The 20931-nt window shown below is 34.3% G+C and overlaps 2 protein-coding genes across 10 annotated transcripts in view; one reads left to right on the forward strand and one right to left on the reverse strand.

Moving 5' to 3' along the window:
- LOC125074826 (zinc finger protein 184-like) overlaps positions 1-7212 on the reverse strand; it is a 46794-nt gene extending 39582 nt beyond the window's left edge. For all 8 annotated transcript variants that reach the window (XM_047686281.1, XM_047686278.1, XM_047686275.1 and 5 more), the window contains exons 1-4: positions 6978-7212; positions 5059-5200; positions 4201-4284; positions 2901-3023 (exon numbers count right to left, since the gene is read on the reverse strand). In XM_047686281.1, coding sequence (XP_047542237.1) covers positions 2901-3023; positions 4201-4284; positions 5059-5200; positions 6978-7115 — 487 coding nt within the window. In that variant the 5' untranslated portion in view covers positions 7116-7212. The remainder of the gene's footprint in view (positions 1-2900; positions 3024-4200; positions 4285-5058; positions 5201-6977) is intronic.
- A 641-nt stretch (positions 7213-7853) lies between these two features.
- On the forward strand, positions 7854-20913 carry LOC125074829 (gastrula zinc finger protein XlCGF26.1-like). Of its 2 annotated transcripts, XM_047686284.1 has the most exons (5): positions 7854-8051; positions 8317-8461; positions 9253-9318; positions 15821-15964; positions 17108-20913. In XM_047686284.1, exons 1-5 carry the CDS (start codon positions 7923-7925, stop codon positions 18295-18297), a joined length of 1674 nt encoding a protein of 557 aa, XP_047542240.1. In that variant the 5' UTR covers positions 7854-7922; the 3' UTR covers positions 18298-20913. The 2 variants fall into 2 exon arrangements, with proteins under 2 accessions (XP_047542240.1, XP_047542241.1); XM_047686285.1 differs by lacking the exons at positions 7854-8051; positions 8317-8461 and having other exon boundaries at positions 9287-9318; positions 15808-15964.
- Positions 20914-20931: the final 18 nt, after the last annotated feature.

Raw genomic sequence — 20931 nt, forward strand, 5'->3', positions numbered from 1 at the left:
GGAAATTTACAGGCTGCTAATGTAATGTAATGTAAAAAAAACTCAACTCCTTCCGCCATTGAAACATAGTTTAGATGTATATTCAAGTTTCCTCTATATTGTATATTTCGGACACATATAACATAGTGTTTAGTGTACATAAATAAACAGTCAAATACGTCACGTGTGTATCCAATGTGGCTTTTTCATAATCTCGAAAAACAGAAACATTGATTTTGTGTTTAAGAGAAATTTCAGCACCAAAGTTAAGCATTAAAACGAGACATGTCGATATTTGTCGATTCCTTAATCAGGATAGATATTTAATTGTATCAAAATTCGAATCAAAAGCAGTTTTGAAGCTACCACCGTTTCAAAATGAAGTAAAGAACCGAGAAGAATCTGACTTCCAGCGGTCTCTCTATCGTCCAAAAAAATTCGATACGTTTTGCGTTTAGGTCGTTTCTCCTTTGACCTATGACGTGACTACTACCGACGAGATGCCCGTAGTATTTTATAGTATAAAAAATCCAAGATTTTGCATCAGTCCGAAAAGATTACCCCACATTTGACTATATACGAAACAGACTCAGCTAGTTGATTGTTATTTTAATATCATTATAAATTTTAAAACGGCGTACGTACTATAAAGCCACCGTATCAAAAACTAGTAATCTAGAAACTCGAAGAAATGAAAATATGGTTTAATTAAAATCAACCATCCACATTGACGCGCAAGGTAAGGATACATATATTATTTTTAAACGAACCTCGAAATATTTTTGCATTTCATATAGATAATATTTAATTAAAAAACAAGACAGTGTTACCTGTCGTAAAAAATAACCACGAAATGATATTGCATGGATCAAACGTACGTTAAAGCGCTGTAAATATTGCATCTACTCGGAAGAGGCGAGACGATCACCGTCCCCCCCCCCTACTCGGCTCCGTCACGGAGACGTATAAGCAGCTTATTCCGCAACGCCGCGTCACCGGGGATCGGGTAAACGCGTCACCGAAATCCTCCCGACGCTTTAATATCGTTGTATTCGGAACGAAGTTCTTTTACGCGCTTTACAGTTGAGTGAACTAGGCATGCCGTCCGACATATCGAAACTAATCAAACTGTGATGAATCAAAATATACCTTATTCAAGTAGGCTTTTACGAGCACTTTTGATTAGTCAATTAACAAACTATTTAAAGTGAAGCTACCACCGGTTCGGAATGTAGATTCTACCGAGAAGAACCGACGAGAAATTCAGTAGTTACTCTTTTTCGACATCTAAAAATATAGTCGTGTTAGTTGCATATAAGATGTCATCGATTCGATGTTGACGGGTAACCGTTTTCACCGCATCTAAAAAAGCTATGAATATCGTTTTGATACGTCAAAGCAAAGTACGATAACGTTAAACTCGTTAAATATTCGCCCTGTCTCTCTCTAACTTAACAGTAATCCATCTGTGAGAGAAAGATGAAGCGTATTTTAAAGCGATTTTAATATCACGTTCGTTTCATCTCTTTCACACAAACCGTACAATGTAAAGTCAAACAAAGACAGGGCGATATTTGAAATCGCATGTCAACACCGATTTTTAATCCGAATATCCGTTACACGACCGATGTCACAAAAATCGGATATATTCGCCCTAGAGTGAACTGTCAGAAATGGTCACGTAAGGAAAAAGCGTTAGGACTAGTGTTGCATATCGATAGTCCACTATCGATAGACTATCTAGTATTGTCATGTATCAATACTATCGATAGTATCGATAGCTCCCCATGAGTAATACCATCGATAGTATTGCAAAAACCATTACTTTTAACCAAAACTATCGATAGTATCAATAATATCGCACCTAACAATAGTATTGCTTACAGAGAGCTAGCAATACTATCGATAGTACTATCGATATCCTGAATAATTTTAACTGTCAACGCAGGTTAGGACTACCTCCACACGACCATTCCTTCTCTATCACTATCTCTCTGTCTCTTTCCGTTACATACGCTTTTATATGACATTATTTAAACTACTTCTTTGGTATATAAGATTTTAAATTAAGATGGTTATTTTTATTACTATAAGTATTTAAAACGGGTAGTTTACCATGTTTTTTTAAATTTTTTATTTGGTGGCGCTCGTTATTTCGACATTATCAACGAAGGTCTTGATCACGAGAACAAATAAAAAGTAAAAATAAAAAACATGGTAAATATTCCGTTTCGAACACTCATATTTATTTTTTTATTGTTATCATACATACGAGATTTTTTATTAATAATTTCTTGTCATATAATTATTTATAAACGAGTACAAAACGAATTAATTTAAACACTATCATTCGATTCTGAGATTTACGTCGTAACGAATAACGCATCTTCTATACGTAACGCTCCATTGTAATTTAGTCTTAGGTACCCTATGTCCGTCAGTCCGTATCCGTACTATAACTGAATACGATAACAATCAGCCCCGCCCCCAAACGGACACCTCACGATCGTGTAAACTCCCGTAATAAAACAACTGTCTTCATCATAAATTTATATTATCGACAATCCCTACCTATCCTTAATATCTAAGTTAAGTACAGTCGATTGACTGAACGATCGCCTCCCCCCCCTCCTCGAATTCTGACATTTCACACGTTCAACGGCAACGAGTCTATAATCCAAGAGCCATGTTTATAACAACCATCTCATGTAATCCCTAACTATCCTTAATATCTAAGTTAAGTACAGTCGATTGACTACACACCCCCCCCCCTCCTCAAATTCTGACATTTCACACGTTCAACGGCAACGAGTCTATAATCCAAGAGCCATGTCTATCACAACCATCTCTTGTTAACTAAAATCTCACGTAAACACAAAACCAACGTCTCTATATCTATGTAATACAAGCACAACACTTACGTTTAGCTGAAGGCTCGCCGTCCTCGGTCTTCGCCTTCTTCGCTCTGGACGTCGACGGTTTGGCCGCTTGACGTTTCTTCGGTTTCTCTTCGACCTTCTCCTCTTTTATCGGCACTTCGAATTCTGAAAAATAAATAAATAAGATGAATTATCTCCAAGCAGGGCTATTCTGTTACAAAGAAAAGAAACTCGCATCTCACGGCGAGTGAAATGCCAGAATATTATGTGATATAATAATTATAAGATTTATAGGATACACGTATCAAAACCGTATCACCGAAAGTCGATTGTCAAAAATTCACGATTACACGAGTGAGATACGAAGTGAATTCTTATAGAATCATATTGCTGGGCCTAAGTGTCACGATTGTATTCAAAAGAGATTCCGTGGCGCCCGCCGAAGAGACGCAGAGGGTACCGCGGGTTGTTAGTTTGCATGACGAGTTTTTTTTTTTATGGCATGGTTGGCGGACAAGCATATGGGCCACCTGATGGTAAGTGGTCACCACCGCCCATAGACAAAGGCGCTGTAAGAAACATTAACCATTCCTTACATCACCTATGCGCCACCAACCTCGCAAACTAAGATGTTATGTCCTTGTGTCTGTGATTACACTGGCTCACTCACCCTTCTAACCGGAACACAATACAGTGTACTGCAGTTTGGCGGTAGAATATCTGATGAGCGGGTGGTACCTACCCAGACAGGCTTGCACAAAGCCCTACCACCAAGTGAAGTCCCACATAATACAGCAAATTTATCAGTTTATCGCAACCGAATCGAAACATGCCGTTTAGCCGTTTTCGTATTTTACAAACGATATAAATAAGTAGATCCTCAGTTACGATTCATCTAAGGTTAATTTTAAGGAATAGTCGAAGTTGGATCCTACTTGAACGTATCAATACCGTTTTAAGTTAGTAAAATGGTCCCCAGATTTATAACAGAGAAAGCCATCCATGTAGTGACAGTAATCCCGATAGATAGAGGAGAACATGCATATTTTTTAACTTGGCCGTAGGAGTTTGAGATGCAGGTATCCTCACGATATTTCCTTCGCAACGCTCAACAAGAATTACAAACACAAATTAAACACTTAAAAATTCAACGGGAGCCTGGAGCTAAGCCCTTAAACTTCCGTAAATCCGGCAGATTTCTACGGAAAGGCACCTGGGCTGACCCTCAAATCTAAGGCACTCCAATATTCGCTAAAGTTAGAGCATGCGGTAAAGAAAATTAAAGCGTGTCCCGCCACCCCGAAAACAATTTACAAAAAAAATGCCAACCGATAAGACTTACCCGTAACAGAAAATTCGTCGGATAAATTTGTATCGGAATGTTCGCCGTCGTCAACGCCAGCCATCTCCAGTTTTATGACGCTCGCTGAAAGTTAATCACTTTGATAATGAAAAATATTTATTTATTTGAGTCAATTGAAGTAACTGCCTGTAAATTTTCAGTGTGATTGTGTTGCCGGAAAATAAAATCGTTGACCGCTCTGAGCCAGAACCAACTTTTGTCGGCATCTGCTCATTCTTCAAAGGCCGGCAAGCTGAGGCATATGTGCCTCAATAAAAACCAAAAAACTACTAAACTCCACCAAACAATATGAATATCAAGGCATAGACAACAGGTCTGTCTGTGGTGATTTGATGGTTCGAATAAAGAAATAAATAAGGATGGCCTAGATCTCCTCGCCTTTGGAACTGGTGCACCAAATTTTCCAATGGTTTAATACACATAAGGCATTTATTTCGGCTTTCATTCAACTCAATCAATTCCCTCATTATGTTTTCCATCACCGAGCATGACATCAATTACAAACACGAATTAGAAACATCATTAAACAGTGTCAATAACCTGGGCTTGAATCTGGAATCAACGCTTTAGATTAAATTGTCTAAACGACTGGACTACTTGCTTTACTTTATAAAAAAACTAACTAACCACCTGACTTGACTTTGGATAGTAATATTAAACATAGCTATTGCTTATGATATTTTTTTCCAATAACTTCAACAAGCATCCCTATATTGCCTTCCATTTATCAGCAACGACCATAGACAAATTCATTTCGTACTTTATGAGTTCATCGCATACACCAGTGAAGAGGGAACTTTATTTTTTATAATGTAGTGACGATTTATAAAAACTTACATTTAAGTACACTGTTCTGAACTCTCTTTTTAAACTGCTCCTCTGTCTGCTGCACCTGACGCTTGAAGTTGCAAGCGTTTCGGAGCTGCGTAATACACACCTCGCATATACCCCCATTATTAACGTCATCCGATGTGTATAACTGGGGACAAATTCATTATTACAAATTTCAGGAAAATAATTGACAATGTATGGCATATTTTTCTATTGTTATCAAAATTATTTTTTATTATAATCCTAATATTTATCAAAAAACAAAACCTTGATAAAATTAAGCCATATTTAACACAAGACAAGATTAATAAATAATATACTACTACTTACTACGTACTTATTGTTTTCTAGGCTGAATGTATATAAATCTAATTGTACTATATTAACATACTCTGTAATTAAAACGATGGAAAAGAACTACTGAGTTTCTTGCCGCATCTTCTCTGTAGAATATACATTCTGAACCGGTAGCGTTACAGTTCATTCAACACTGTTAACATGGCGATACAAAATTGCTCTAATGGGCCTTCTTGCATAAAGAATTTTGATTCTGACTTTTTCTTTAAAGTACATTATTTTCTACAAATACAAAAATTTCAACACAATTACGCCGATTTTGATGATCACAAGATTTATTATTTAGATACTGTTTAAAACAACTACATTTGTTATTTAAGTAACACTGGAAACGTAATCTTACAAGATGAATAGTATCAAAGTGCAGATTCTACCTAGAGGAACATGCCATACTCATTAGTCCTTCCAAGTTTTCTGATTACAAATTGATACACTAGATACACTATAATTGGTCGAGAAACTTGAATAATGGTATTTTGAAAGTTGACATAGCTGTTATGTGAAGTTTGGAACGAGAAAAGAGAATAGTGTGCTGATATAAACAAAGATATATTAATCAAGAACTGTTTGTAGTGCATAATATAGCTGAGCTATAAGCAATTCGCATGGAATATGTGAAACTAAGGTTTGTTTATCTCTAGTTCATCTTGAATTGGACTAGGCTATAGAAAAATCAATTAAATATAATCAAATTATCATGCAAACTCAAACTCAAATTTCTTTATTCAATATAGAAGCATTACATTTACTTATTGTTGGTCAAATTAAACACTACCACCAGTTCGGAAAAAGGAACACCCTGACCTGAGAAGAACCGGCGAAAGAAACTCAGTGGGTCTTTTTTTTTTTTGTCAAATTAATTATATACATAATTGTATATGAATAGAAACAGCCAGGAGGCAATCGTTTCATTCCCAAGGTGTGCTATCAACCATAAACTCACTAATTGTATAGTTTAGTTAAATTTATACCTTAAAGGATGATTAATTAATGTTAAATTTACACATTTTTATATTCAAATATTATTATGAGTGAATAAAAAAACTATAGATTGATCAAGAAATAAAAAAATATTAGCATTAATATTTTGATAGTAGTGCTAAACAAAAAAAAAAAGTTACAAACAGAAAACATATAGGCAGTAAAGTAATATGTCTTTGCCTATTTATACATATATGAAGATAAACAATACAAAAATTACAATAACAATCACAATGTTTACAAAGTAGAAGTCGAATATACACAAGTTGATTTTATGATCATAACCTTTCTTTATTTTGCGATAATTATAACCGACTATTTACGAAGGGAATTATTAAAACCATCAAACTACGAATTGCATAAAACTAGTGATAATTTTACGTATTTTTAATTAACAGACTAGACCTACGAGACCTCAGTTATTTATTAAATAAAATGTTTTATGAAATTAAGTCAATATAAAATGACAAGTTTGTTGTTATGTATACCACAATCAATAACAGTCTGTCTGTTACTGATTCTAGTAAACACTGTAGTTTCTTAACTAGTCTAATTAGAATTAAGATGCGTATAGGAATAACACTCACTGTAATCGCAAAACAATCTCTTAGCATATCGGCATAAATTTCTTCTTCGCCCATCCAATGGTACGTCGTAAGAAAGTCTTTAAAAGTACCTTCCGATGCACAACACCGACACATGCCTTCGTTTGAAATAGACTCCATCTTAACTAATTAAACTAACTTAACATTAACACTAATTTAATTGTTTATTAATTTGAATAAAACAAGATAGTAGCAATCAACGCTACGAAACCGAAGCTCCGCCATTTTCTAAAGAACAAGCGGTAAACAGAGTTGCTAGCGTATAAAATTTTACATCCTTAAAGACAAGCTGCAAGACTGATAAAAAAGGTTAATATTTAAATTAAAAATTTTTTATAAGTAAATATGATTGTTACTTGTTAAAAAATAATTGCTAGCATTCTATGCACATGTAGTAGAAGACATACCACACACTTATTTGCCGCGCACCTGCTTTCAGCTTATGATGTAACTTGCGAGACATTGTAAGAAGATAGACATCCTTATTAATTAGCCTTATTAAATCTGAAGATAATGTTATGAAATAGAACTGGGTCAGGTCAGTTCTTGAACTTGCTTCTCTTGAGCAAATATTTTTTATTACGCTTGCAAACGTTTCTTTTAAATTAATATTTAATTTGGATCGTACAAAATATAAATACTTGATTTATTTCATACAAAATAATTTTAGTTCATGGTGAATGGACAGTAAATAGTTAATATTCTATTTTATTCTAAATCTAAGTACCTTAGATTATCTAAAGAATTTGTATTTTATGCAGTTTTATATAGCTGGCAACTTTGTTTTGACAGAAAAAAACATCAGCTGTCAACATCTATTCTAATGCACTTTTCTGTCAAATTTAGAATGTCAACTCGTAAATAGCATTATTCTCTAGCTGTTTCCTGAGAATTCTTTAAAAAATATACAATTTGTAGATATAAGTTATGAATTTGAATACGACATGCCGTTGCTGCTTAGCACGACCGCCGGATAAGGACTTAAAGTCAACTTACACATGCCTCGGGAAAACCGAAGTTTACGGAGATATGCTTAAAGAATGCTTCGAAGTTCATGTAAATATACCATTAGAACTTGTTTTTCTTTTTTCATTGGTATTATTTATAGGGTTTCATAAACGTGTGTTGTTTTTCGTATCATATTTATCAAATATCTATAATTAAACCATGTAAAGTTAGTTAAAATAACATTTCTTTTGAATAACTTGTCGTTTAATTAATAAAAAAAAAAAATATATTTTTTAATTTTTGCAAATTTGTCAATAGAACATAGAAAAAAAATCTGTACAAAAAGTAAAATGTTTTTCTTATTTTATTTTAGCTGTCAATAGAACCATGTGATTCTGAAAATGGTATTTGTGAAATCTGCATAGCGCGTCTGAGAGATGCATGTGACTTCAAACAGCAAGTGCTGCGTTGTCAAAAGGAATTTCAAATCAAACTCACCACAGCTAAAGATGTTAAAGGTAAAAATAAAAAATAAAAAAATTTAAAGTTTACTTTTTAATTTAAATTTTGCAAATTTTTATGGCAAAGGATGTGATCACCAGCTGATAAGTAATGATCTTGTTTTGTTCAAGTAATCAGGAATGTCAAATGATTAACAATATTAAATGTAGTTTACAATATTTATTTTTTCCAGTTTCGTTACAATCATCCATTATCTTTCGTGTTTCAACCCAGCTTAACAATTCCCGTGACAAATTCAAAATTATACTTTTTCTACTTTTATTTATAAAAATTTCAAACCAAAAAGTATTTATTACATTTAAATAATTCTGTGATTGAATAGAACTCAACAGCTAGAAGCTATACAACCTTTAATGATTATTCATATATATCTTATATAGAATTTTAAATTAACATGATTATTTTTATTACTATCAGTATTCGACATTATCTACGAATGTCTTGTTCACGAGACTGACATTTGTGGGTAGATGTTGACGGCATTAGAGTCGAAATATCGAGCGCCACCGAATAAAAATAAAAAACATGGTTAATGTCCCCGTTTTTAATACTGATATTATAAAGAATAATTTATAGGCTTGCATTATACACTAGACATTGACTGCCTTGTGCTAGCTAGCTTATGTACAACCTTTTCTAAACCCCTGACAATGTATCAAGGGAAAATATCGATGACTCGTTTGTTTTGTAAAGGCACTTCCTCCTTAATATTATCAGTGAGGATGAAGGATCTCAAAATAACTCGATACGAGTGTTGTTTATAATGTTATTGTATCCTTACTTACAGACGAAGATTTGCCTAAAATAAAAGAAGAGTACTCGGATCCCGAAGACAATGAAATATACTTCTTGGGTAAGTATTCTTATTCCTTCCTATTCCTTAATAAAGAGATATTTTGATAGAAAATAACGCTGCCTTAAATCTATTGGCAAATTTGCTCACAATTAATGAAAATTTGTGGCTGTAAACACCTACCAGTAAACCTATGTGTGTGTATATTTTTTGTGATAGATTCGGTAACTGTTAACTTAAATTTACATAAGTAGTATAAATAAATAAATAAATATTGGACAACATCACACACATTACTCTGATCCCAATGTAAGTAGCTAAAGCACTTGTGTTATGGAAAATCAGAAGTAACGACGGTACCACATACACCCAGACCCAAGACAACATAGAAAACTAATGATTTTTTTCTACATCGACTCGGCCGGGAATCGAACCCGGCACCTCGGAGTGGCGTACCCATGAAAACCGGTGTACACACAACTCGACCACGGAGGTCGTCAATCGTATTTAGTAAATTATTTGATACACCCGTGCTATTGGTGATGTGATTGGTTGTGTGACATTTATATATTTTTTTAATTTAAATCAAATTTAAATGTTGGCAATGCCTCAAATCAATTAAGGAATTACTAATATTCCAAAACTTTTACGCTATTGACGTTTCAAACAATACCTTTCTTAATTATATTTATTTGTACCTACAGGCACGACGGACTTAATGTCGTTCTCAGTTCCCAGGATTGTTGGTGCATTTGTTATGACAGGAATAATTAAAATATCATACAGCACCAATGTCTATGACTAATAGCGACTAACTAAATGGTGGACCATTTCGATGTCCGCTAACTTAAATTACCGCTTGTAAATGTAAAACTTAAGTTAAATTAAAGCTTGTAAAATGTGTTAAACTCTCTGTGAAATGTGGTTGGAATATAACGGTAGATTTGTGTGGTTTCTTAGATTCGTTTGTTTACATTACATACATACATTAGCAGCCTGTAAATTTCCCACTGCTGGGCTATGGCCTCCTCTCCCTTTGAGGTCCTCCTCAAAGGGAGAGGAGGCCATAGCCCAGCTAAGAGGTTTGGAGCATATTCCACTACGCTGCTCCAATGCGGGTTGGTGGAATACACATGTGGCAGAATTTCGTTGAAATTAGACACATGCAGGTTTCCTCACGATATTTTCCTTCACCGACGAGCACGAGATGAATTATAAACACTCGGCTCGTTCGCAATTTCGTTTGTTAATTATATATTTATCCATAAGTACACAAACAGAATAACATCATACATACATTAAAATAACGGACTTTTAAAGCTGGATCACATTCCTCAACATGTGTACACGGCATGCTCATAACAATACTCATTAATACAGTCAGGTGCTATTCTATTCTATCCTCTCCCCCTTTGGATGGCTTACTGAGTGCACGTGTCTGTGATTGTGAATTGTGTTATATTTATTTGATATTTCATATACTAAACATAATAAATCCGATCAATAAATAGGAGCGCATTACCAAACAAGAGGTACACACTCATTGCTGCGCCTAGTACTTCTATGCACTACGCTGCGGAATTACAACTTATAAGGCCACGCCCACCACGCTACGAAATATCTACAAGCGCAACGTGATTCTATCGTTCGCTTATACCGCTTCCGAAGTCCTGTTGCCCTGGTACTTGGACCTCCTCTTAAACGAAAAATACGAGGTATTATTATTTATTTATTAACTTAAAAAATGCCAATTGAACATTCTCCACCAAAAACACCTACTGCTATGCTGCAGCATTCTCAATCCTCTCCGGATATAACTGTTGATCAGAATGTAACAACGAGATCACAGAGATTAAAGCGTAAGCAGGGAGATGACTTGGAATATTTTATAAAAAAATTTGAAAATATGTTCTCCACTTGGACAGCTACACAAGACGCTAAGTATGAATCACTATTGAGTACTATTAACACGATCAAAGATCAAAACTCACAAATTTCAACATCAATTGAATTCATGAGCCAAAAATATGATGAACTAAAAATTAAATATGACTCACTACTGCAAGAAAAATTAGAAGTCAAAGCACAAATAAGAAATTTGGAAGAAAAGGTTGAATTACTGGAAAGAAGAAGTCGCGCCACCTGTTTAGAAATTCGAAATATTCCAAATTCAAAAACAGAAAAACCACAGGAATTACATGATATTGTGAAATCACTTGGAAATGTACTTAAGGTCGACATCAACCCTCAGGAGATTCGAAACATTCACAGGGGATATTCAAAGAATGAAACATCTAAACCCCTAATTGTGGAATTTTCAACAGTAAGCATGAAGGATAAAATATTGCGATCGGTAAAACAACACACGAAGGATAATAATGGTGTCAGACTGAACACCAAGCACCTGAGCCTCGATGGACCTCAAACAACAGTCTATGTATCAGACTTCCTTACACCGAGCATGAAAAGACTACATTTCATGGCTAGAGATTTCGCTGCTAAAAATAATTACAAGTTCTGCTGGGCTACTCCAGGTAGTATATTTTTACGCATAAAAGAAAATGAACCTGCAATTCGTTTAAAAAACGAACTGGATCTCAAACGCTTGCAAACTACATAAACGACTCGTGGTCATTATTGTTGTATCTTTCTATTTTAATTACTAATCTTATGTACACATTTCACACTCACACAGACATAACTCAAACAAAATACTCATTCTACCTATTTAACACATTCACACAATACGGTCAATCGATAATGAAAATGTATACTACAATAAATAGATATACAGCTTTTATGTCTATGCTCATAATTAGTTTATTCAGTTATACTCAACGCAAACGGGCTTACTATGAGAATAACTTAAAATACACCATAAATCCCCTAAATTCTATCTTAATTTTTATTTATATAATTTTTTATTATTAAAGCACAATGGCAGATTTACATAATATAAATAATATTGATAGTTTTGAATTAACAGACTTAATATGTTGTGAACCAGAATATTGTAATACCTTAATTTCGAAACCTAATGCTTATATTAAAATATTGCAGCAAAACATCAGAAGCGTATATAAAAACTTTAATAGCCTAAATGTGTTATTATCGAGATTAAATCTCAACTGTGACATTATTATATTATCTGAATGCTGGCTTTCTAACGTCACAAATCTTCCAAATATCCCGGGTTACACGAGCTTTAGTACTTCAGTTAATTACAATCAAAATGATGGTGTCATTGTAATTTTAAACAATAATATTGCATTTAAAGTTGAGGAGCCCATCATGTTAGAGGCAAATTGCCTAACAATAAAAATAAATGAAGATACGGTGATAATTGCTATTTACAGACCCCCTAGTTTCCACCAGCTAGATAACTTCCTCCAATCCCTACACAACTTGCTCAAGCAGCTCTCGTCTTATAAAAATATATTATTAATGGGAGACATTAATATTAATATTGCTGAATTAACCCAGGACACTACAAATTATCTTGAAGTCTTGTCATTTTTTGGTTTGGTTCCGGCTTATTACACACCTACTAGAATGAACAGTTGCTTAGATCACACAATCGTTAAATCAAAACTACCCTCTTTTACATTCATTTTAAAAACAGCAATTACTGATCATGTGCCAATTCTATTTTGTATGAAGAAAAATACGAATAATATTAACAATAACATAAAACACTCTTATAAATTAAATATTGAACATTAAAAGAAGATTGCAAGAACTTAGATTTAAGTGGTATATACGATATTAATAACAATCCAGATCAGTGCATGAACATATTTATAGATCTGTTACAAACCATTATTTTGAAAAATACTCTCACAAAAAGAATTCCACGAAGTAAAATCATAAAAAAACCCTGGATAACCATAGGCTTGCTGAAATGTATAAGAACGAGGGATAGAATGCACTACAAATTAAAGAAAGAAGTAAATAATGAGACTCTAAGAATAACATACAAGCGTTACAGAAATTTCTGTAATCAAATTTTAAAAAAATGTAAACGGGACTACGAAAGAAACGAAATTAAAGCCGCTGGAAATAATAATAAAAAAATATGGAATGTAATAAAAAATATTAATCACTTAATCAAAACGACCAACCCACCATTTGAATTACTAAATATAAATAAAACACCCCTTGAATCAGTAAACTCAATAAATACATTTTTTGCTAATATAGGTGCAGATCTGGCAACAAAAATAACCCTAAACCCTCCCGCATTAACAAACGTCTATAGTACATCAACCGAAAAAAGTTCATTTGTTCTCTTAGATACTACGGAAGATGAAATACGGAGATATATCATCAAACTAAAAACAGAGTGTGGTCCTGGCTGGGATGGCATCTCATCTAAAGTACTCAAATGCTTAAATGAATTTATTGTGACCCCACTGACCTACATATTTAATAGATGTTTATCCGAAGGTGTATTCCCCATCTCTCTTAAAAAATCCATTGTTAAACCAATTTTCAAATCCGGAGACAGAAACATAGTATCAAACTATCGCCCTATTTCGATATTACCTTCCCTCTCTAAATTACTTGAAAAAATTATAAATAATAGGCTTCTGAAATATTTGGAAGATAAAAAATTGCTATCTGATTCACAATATGGTTTTAGGAAAGGAAAATCAACATCAGATGCAGTTCATTCCCTCACGAATTACATTGTAGATAAATTAGACAACAAAGAAAAATGCCTAACAATTTTTATTGATTTTCAAAAAGCCTTCGATACGGTTTCTTTTAATAAAATGGTTCAGAAGTTAGACGCTTTAGGTATAAGAGATAAACAGCTACAACTTTTTGAAAATTACTTGCAAAATCGCTTCCAGCAGGTTAAAATAGGTGACGTGATTAGCAATGAGAGTCCTATCACCTATGGAATTCCCCAAGGCAGCATTTTAGGCCCAACTCTATTTCTGTGCTATATAAATGAGCTTTGTAACCTTAATCTAAGCAACTGTAAAATAATATCATACGCCGATGACACCACTCTTACATTTCATGGTAAAACATGGAATGAGGTATTTTTATTTGCACAAGAGGGTTTTAATACAGTCAATCACTGGATGGCTTTAAACACCCTCACACTAAATCCAAATAAAACTCAATACATAACCTTTTCTATACGTAACAACTACCATAGTAAAATTCTACATCAATTAGTAGCTCATTCCTGTAATATAAAAAATCACATTACATGTAACTGTCCCATTATTAACAGAACCGATCAAACTAAATACTTAGGTATTACAATCGATAAGAACCTCACTTTTAAAGGGCATTTAATGCAAATAAGTCAAAAAATTAGAAAACTTACATATATCTTTAAAAACTTAAGAAATATCGCTGACTGGAAACTCATCAAGACAGTTTATATATCATTATGCCAATCTTTAATAGCATATTGCATATCCGTTTGGGGCGGCTCGAGTAAAACGCTCATAATTGAGGTAGAAAGAGCTCAAAGAATGTTGCTTAAAGTAGCTCTCTCTAAGCCTCGCTTATTCCCAACAGTAAATTTGTATAAGGAGGCAAATGTTCTGTCTGTTAGAAAACTTTACATACAGAATATGATTCTAAAAAAACACTCATTGATAAATACATCACAAATAGATATAGTTGACTCAAGAAGATCTTATGAGGTCTGTGAAACTCAAAGGGTTCAAACTATTTTTGCCCAAAAATTTTATAACTTTAAAGTAGGAAGGCTGTACAATAAGATAAATAGATTACTTACAATCTCAAATTTAATTAAATTCTCATGTAAGAAAAAAGTAACTGATTGGCTATTAACACTTGACTATGAGGAGACAGAAAAAATAATAATGTAATGGCTATACATAACCATGAACCGTCAAACTCACTCACACACACACACACACGCGCGCACACACACACACATACACACACACACATACATACGCGGAACCAGTCGCAGATACGCGCACACACACAACATATTCACGAGCATAAATTACTTTTCATTTTATTTGTCTTTTTTTTTTTTTTAAATAACTTACAATGTATATATCATGTTTGGTCTTTTCATATTACATGTAAATTTATATAAGAAATAGTTGATATCCTTGAGGTGGAGCCAGGAGACCCTTAGCACAGGGAAACCTAGTTGGGGCTCCTGTCTCCCAAACACAATTGTACTTATTATTAAGATACGTTTAAACTGTAATGTCTGTAATGTGGGAGAGAATAAATAAATAATTATTATTATTATTAAATAATTAAAAATTAATGAATTACTGTAAATATATAAATTTATATAATGTAATTTAAAAAAAATATATATTTAAATAATGTTGAATATTTATCACTATTGAACCGATAATATTACATTTATCCGTTTGAATTATTTGACTAAGGAAATAAATTAAAATCGAACAATAAAAACATCGATGAAAGAGAAAAAGAATTCAGAAATCTCCGTTAAGTTTAATGAAATAGAGTCGATATTTGATACATTTGTGGTATATTGTTTTATAACTTCGATTTGACGATGAAAGGCAGTTCATGATTACAGAATTTAAAGATGACTTCGAGGATATGAAAGAAGATGACAAATTGGCCGAAATACTCCGTCTCGATGACGTCACAGCTAAGAGGAAAGTCGAGAAGAAGAAGAACGGTAAAAAACGACAGATCATCATAGAGAAACCCACCAAGGGTAAGTAGTGTTACTATAGTTTTTTGGCGATAAATGTTTAATTTGCCACAGATTATTTCGCCAATGTCACGTAGGATGGAGAAGACACGAATGAGATTGATCGGTACGGTTGACATAACAAACTCAATAAAATTTTGAAGACAAGTATGGTAGTAGTATGGTCTAGTAATTCACTTGTTAATCTACCTAGAACAACACAAACATTAATAGTTAATAATAAGGTCAATTAAAAGTAATTGTTAGTACTCTTTTCTTTTTATATACGACGAGCAAATGCGCCACCTGATGGTACGTAGACACCACCGCCCATAGACAATGGCGTTGGAAGAAATATTAGCCATTCCTTACATCACCAATGCGCCACCAACCTTGGGAACTAAGATGTTACGTCCCTTGTGCCTGAAGTTACACTGGCTCACTCACCCTTCAAACCGGAACACAACAATACTGAGTACTGCTGTTTGGCGGTATAATATCTGATGAGTGGGTGGTACCTACCTAGACGGGCTTGCACGAAACCCTACCACCAAGTAAACTCTAAACTATATATAATAAAATATGAGACTCAATTGGACTAAACACAAAGTCAACGAACATTCGACATTTATAGGGCGAGGGACTTTAGGAGGGAGAATGTCGTAAATGGGATTTAGTAAGATAAAGGAACAGGATATTGGTTACGGAACCTTCGTCTAGGCCACGTTCACACAGCGAGTGGTCACGAACTCTTATTTTTGCTCGACGATAAATGTTGTTTAGGACGTGATAGATTAAATAATGCTGTCTTCTTCTTTCGAACTTCAAATCCATGACGACAGAGAGAGATAAATGATTGTTTAGCTGAACAGTAATGTTATTAATAATTATTAAGATTAAAGTAATTTAAAATTTGTAGGCCGACTGGCAAATTATATTTCAACGATCGCCTACAACGCCAATGTGCCATCATCCTTAAGAATTATGACGTTATGACCCTTGTGCGTGTAGTTACGCTGGTTGACTTACCCTACAAATCGATACTACTATACCAAGTATTGCTGTCTGGTGTTCAAATATGTGAGGAGTAAAGTTAGTTTCCTAAATACAAATGTTAACGTCCAAGTATAATCCAACTAATTTAAAAAGTATATTTTTTATTTCCAGATCGTAAATCGAAAAACCTCAAACCGTCTATTAAGCTCTCACTCCGAACGCTCTCTCAAATCGAGAGGTTAAACAATTCGCCCTCGATCCGCTTCGTGAGCGAGAACAAGAAACACAGCATAAACATGGAAAATATACTTAAATATTCGAATTGTACACCGTTTTTTAATAAAACACTATCCGGTATTACTTGCGCTTATTGCAAAGAAACTTGCCAGAATCTAGAGGAACTTAAACAGCACACACACGAAATACACAAAAAGGATGAATTTCAATATACGAAGAGATTGGATAAAAGTAATTTGTCTCTAAAAATGGATATAACTGATCTCAAATGCAATATATGCGAGAAAAATTTCGACGTGATCTCCAATTTGAAGATTCATCTGGCAAAGGAGCACGATATCAAGTTCTTCCCTGACGTCAACGACTATATCCTGGAGTTTAAGTTAACTGACGGCGAATTGTTGAACTGTGCGTTGTGCCATTCGACATTTGAAACCTTCAAAATGCTGCTCCAACACATGAACGGACATTATCGCAATTATATATGCGATGTGTGCGATATGGGCTTCATAAACAAGCACAGATTAAAAAACCACCAAAGGATCCACGAAATTGGTACATTCAAATGCGAGTTTTGCGATAAAGTCTTCACCACACGCGTGAGGAAGATGTGCCATGAAAAATATACGCACAACAACGCATCGAGGTACACAACGAACTGTCCACACTGCGATCAATCGTTCAACAGCTATTACCAGAGGAACCGACACATGTTCAAGGAGCACAACATCGCCGCGGCAACCTACAAATGTAATATTTGCGACAAATCCTTCATTCTAAAGTCGAAACTGACGTCTCATATAAAAAAAGTTCACCTAATGGAACGCAACCATATTTGCACGGAGTGCGGTCAAGGTTTCTTCATCAAGCAGTCGTTGGATGAGCACATGGTGAAGCACAATGGAGAGAGAGTCTTCAAGTGCACGGTGTGCCACAAGGCATACGCCAGGAAGAAGACGTTGAGGGAACACATGAGGATACACAACAATGACAGGCGGTTTAAGTGCGGTGTTTGTAGTTTAGCGTTCGTTCAGAAGTGTAGTTTGAAAAGTCACATGCTATCGAATCACGGGATAACGTTGTCCGAATTCGAAAACGCGAGAAGTGAAATACTCATATCGTAGGACTGTGTGCTTTAAAATGGGACTTGATTCAAGTTTTTTAGGTCGTACCTAACATCTTGTTGCAATATGATGAAATGTGTACAGTTAACCCGCGATGATCCGACAGCCGTTTTGTGAGGTTGAGGGTGATGGTGTTCGTCAAACTATACATCCATATTGGAGTCCGGAATTTTCGGACTGGATGTCGAGAACAAGTTACGACATGTTGAATTATACATTGACGAAGATTTGCCGAGATTAATGTACGTTACAGCCCCCTCTCAAGCACGACAAACAAAGCTGCAAGCAGTCTGGTTATTTCCACCCCCCAAAAAAAGACTTATATGAAATTTTCTAAGGCGCCCTAATGATGGTCCAAGACAATAGGGTTACCAGGTTTTTTGCAACCCCTGCACCCTGGGTTAAGACGAACCTGAACCTGCAGGTACTGTTATGGGTATACAGGATAATCGGGGGTGCTTGATCAGACAGGAACTAGATTACCGCGGGTCAATAACATTTCGTTTATAACCGTTTTTTTATTCCTTAGGGAAAAAACGGAGGGAACTTTTTATTAACATTGGGCTGGTCCTGATGTTAGGATTATTTATTCCTTTCAAATTTAAATCCTTGAATAAATTATAAAATTAAACTTAAATTTATGTTTCTTGATGATTTGATTATATAATATAAATCGTATTATTGAAAGGCACTTTGTATATTTAATAAAATGTTTGTGATACATCACACAGTGAGAGTACGCAGGAATGGACTAAAGTTTGCTGGATAACTTGAATAAGTACTTGCAGTTTTTGATGTACTAGGTTTGTACTAGTTTTTTTATTATTTTTTTAGGTTGGTGGTGTATAGGTCGTGTTAGGAATAGTTAATATTTCTTAAAGCGCCTTTGTCTATGGGCGGTGGTGACCACTTACCATCAGGTGGCCCATGTGCTCGTCCGCCAACCAATGCCATAAAAAAATGTACTTAAATTATTTTCATGATTGGTGGAGTGAAATATTGATGGAGCACGTTTCGTGAGACATTATGACACGTCTAGAATCAATAGAGTCCTTTGTCTAGCAAGGTATATTCATGGGATATTTATAGTACATGAACCCCATTACATTCTAGAATTAATAAATTTAAAAAATGACATTGAAAACTGACTGATTTTGACGTCTTTGTGTACTCTCCAGGGTGTCCTCTATTCATTTCAAAAAGTATCAGCTGCAAATATTTCGATGCTCAAATTGGACTGAAAAGCAATTTTTAATATCTCTCAAACTATACCCCGGTGGCTATCAGACGTGATAGACAAGTTTTGTGACTCTAAACTCGAAGCTGTTTCTTATAAATATTCCCCTACTAGATATTTCAACAAAAGTAAACAATTTTCCTCATGAGGCAGGTCCTACCCTTTTCCAAATGAGCAAGTGTCAGGTATTTTGCAACACCATGACTATTTATAGTGGTGAGAGGAATGAAGGAAGAGGATTTAGGAATTTAACGTGCCCAGTCTGTCATATTGTCTAAACATATAATTTTTTTTTTTTGGATTGTATCCGTCTTTCCGCAAAAGTGGTGCATTAAATCAAGGTGCATTTTTATGAAGAATTTACAAGGTGCAAAGGATGGGCTCCTTTTTGGTATCAACATCCCCCATTTTATAAAAAAATCTTCCAATTTTGAGTTGCTGTAGAATTCTTATTTGGTTCAGGCATTTTTGTTAAATCTACTTAAAGAAAGATTAATCCTGTAATAATAAAGATTTTGGGCAGGAGTCAAGGAGGAAAGGCTGATCAGAGGAGGGTCGATATCGTATTCGGTGATTTTTTTCAAAGAAAGTATATCAAATATCAATGACATACCGAAAGTTTCGAATGAATTGTCTTTTTAGTATTTAGACAGTTTCTTTCAGAGGACATTTGTTAAAACCTCTTTCTTATATATAAATAATTAAAGTACTTACAACTATGAAAGAAACATGTCCAAGATGTCTGATAGGGTTCCTTATAACAGTCTATTCCAATCGCAGGGGTGACGACAAATAAACAACTTTGACCTTGAATTGACGCGATATCATTGGTCGAGAACCGAGATCTTTAATAATCTATGGTAACCATTATGGATCCGCGAAAAAATGACGTTTTAGCAAAGTTGGAATTAAAATTTAAGTGTATATAAGAAGTTAAGTATTGTATTATAAATAAAGATATATTATTCAAGAACTGTTTAAAGTAGATTAAATGTATATCTAAGGTTTGATTATTAAAATGTCTCCTTCGATTGGAATAGGCTATAGGATCGAACATTACCAAAAGAAATGACGTTTGGCTCATATGTGAGACATTTTCGAACGTTAAGAGTAAAGTGTGTACAGAAGAAATAAATTCGGTCACCCCACTGGCGATTGTCTGAAACTGTAAACCGTATTTATTTTATAAATACTCCTGTTGTGAGAGTGAGTGAGAAAAATAATTATTAATTTATTTAGTATTTATTTCGATATTAACTGTAAAAAAAAATATATATTCGATTTTTTTTAACTGTCAACATTTTTTTATTATTTGTTAGATGCATTTGAAAATTAAAATCGAATGTATTTAGAATACATAGGTCTGTTCGTTCACGAAGACGCGCATACATACATAC

This window comes from Vanessa atalanta, chromosome 28 (genome assembly GCF_905147765.1).
Source record: "Vanessa atalanta chromosome 28, ilVanAtal1.2, whole genome shotgun sequence".
NCBI lineage: Eukaryota > Metazoa > Arthropoda > Insecta > Lepidoptera > Nymphalidae > Vanessa > Vanessa atalanta.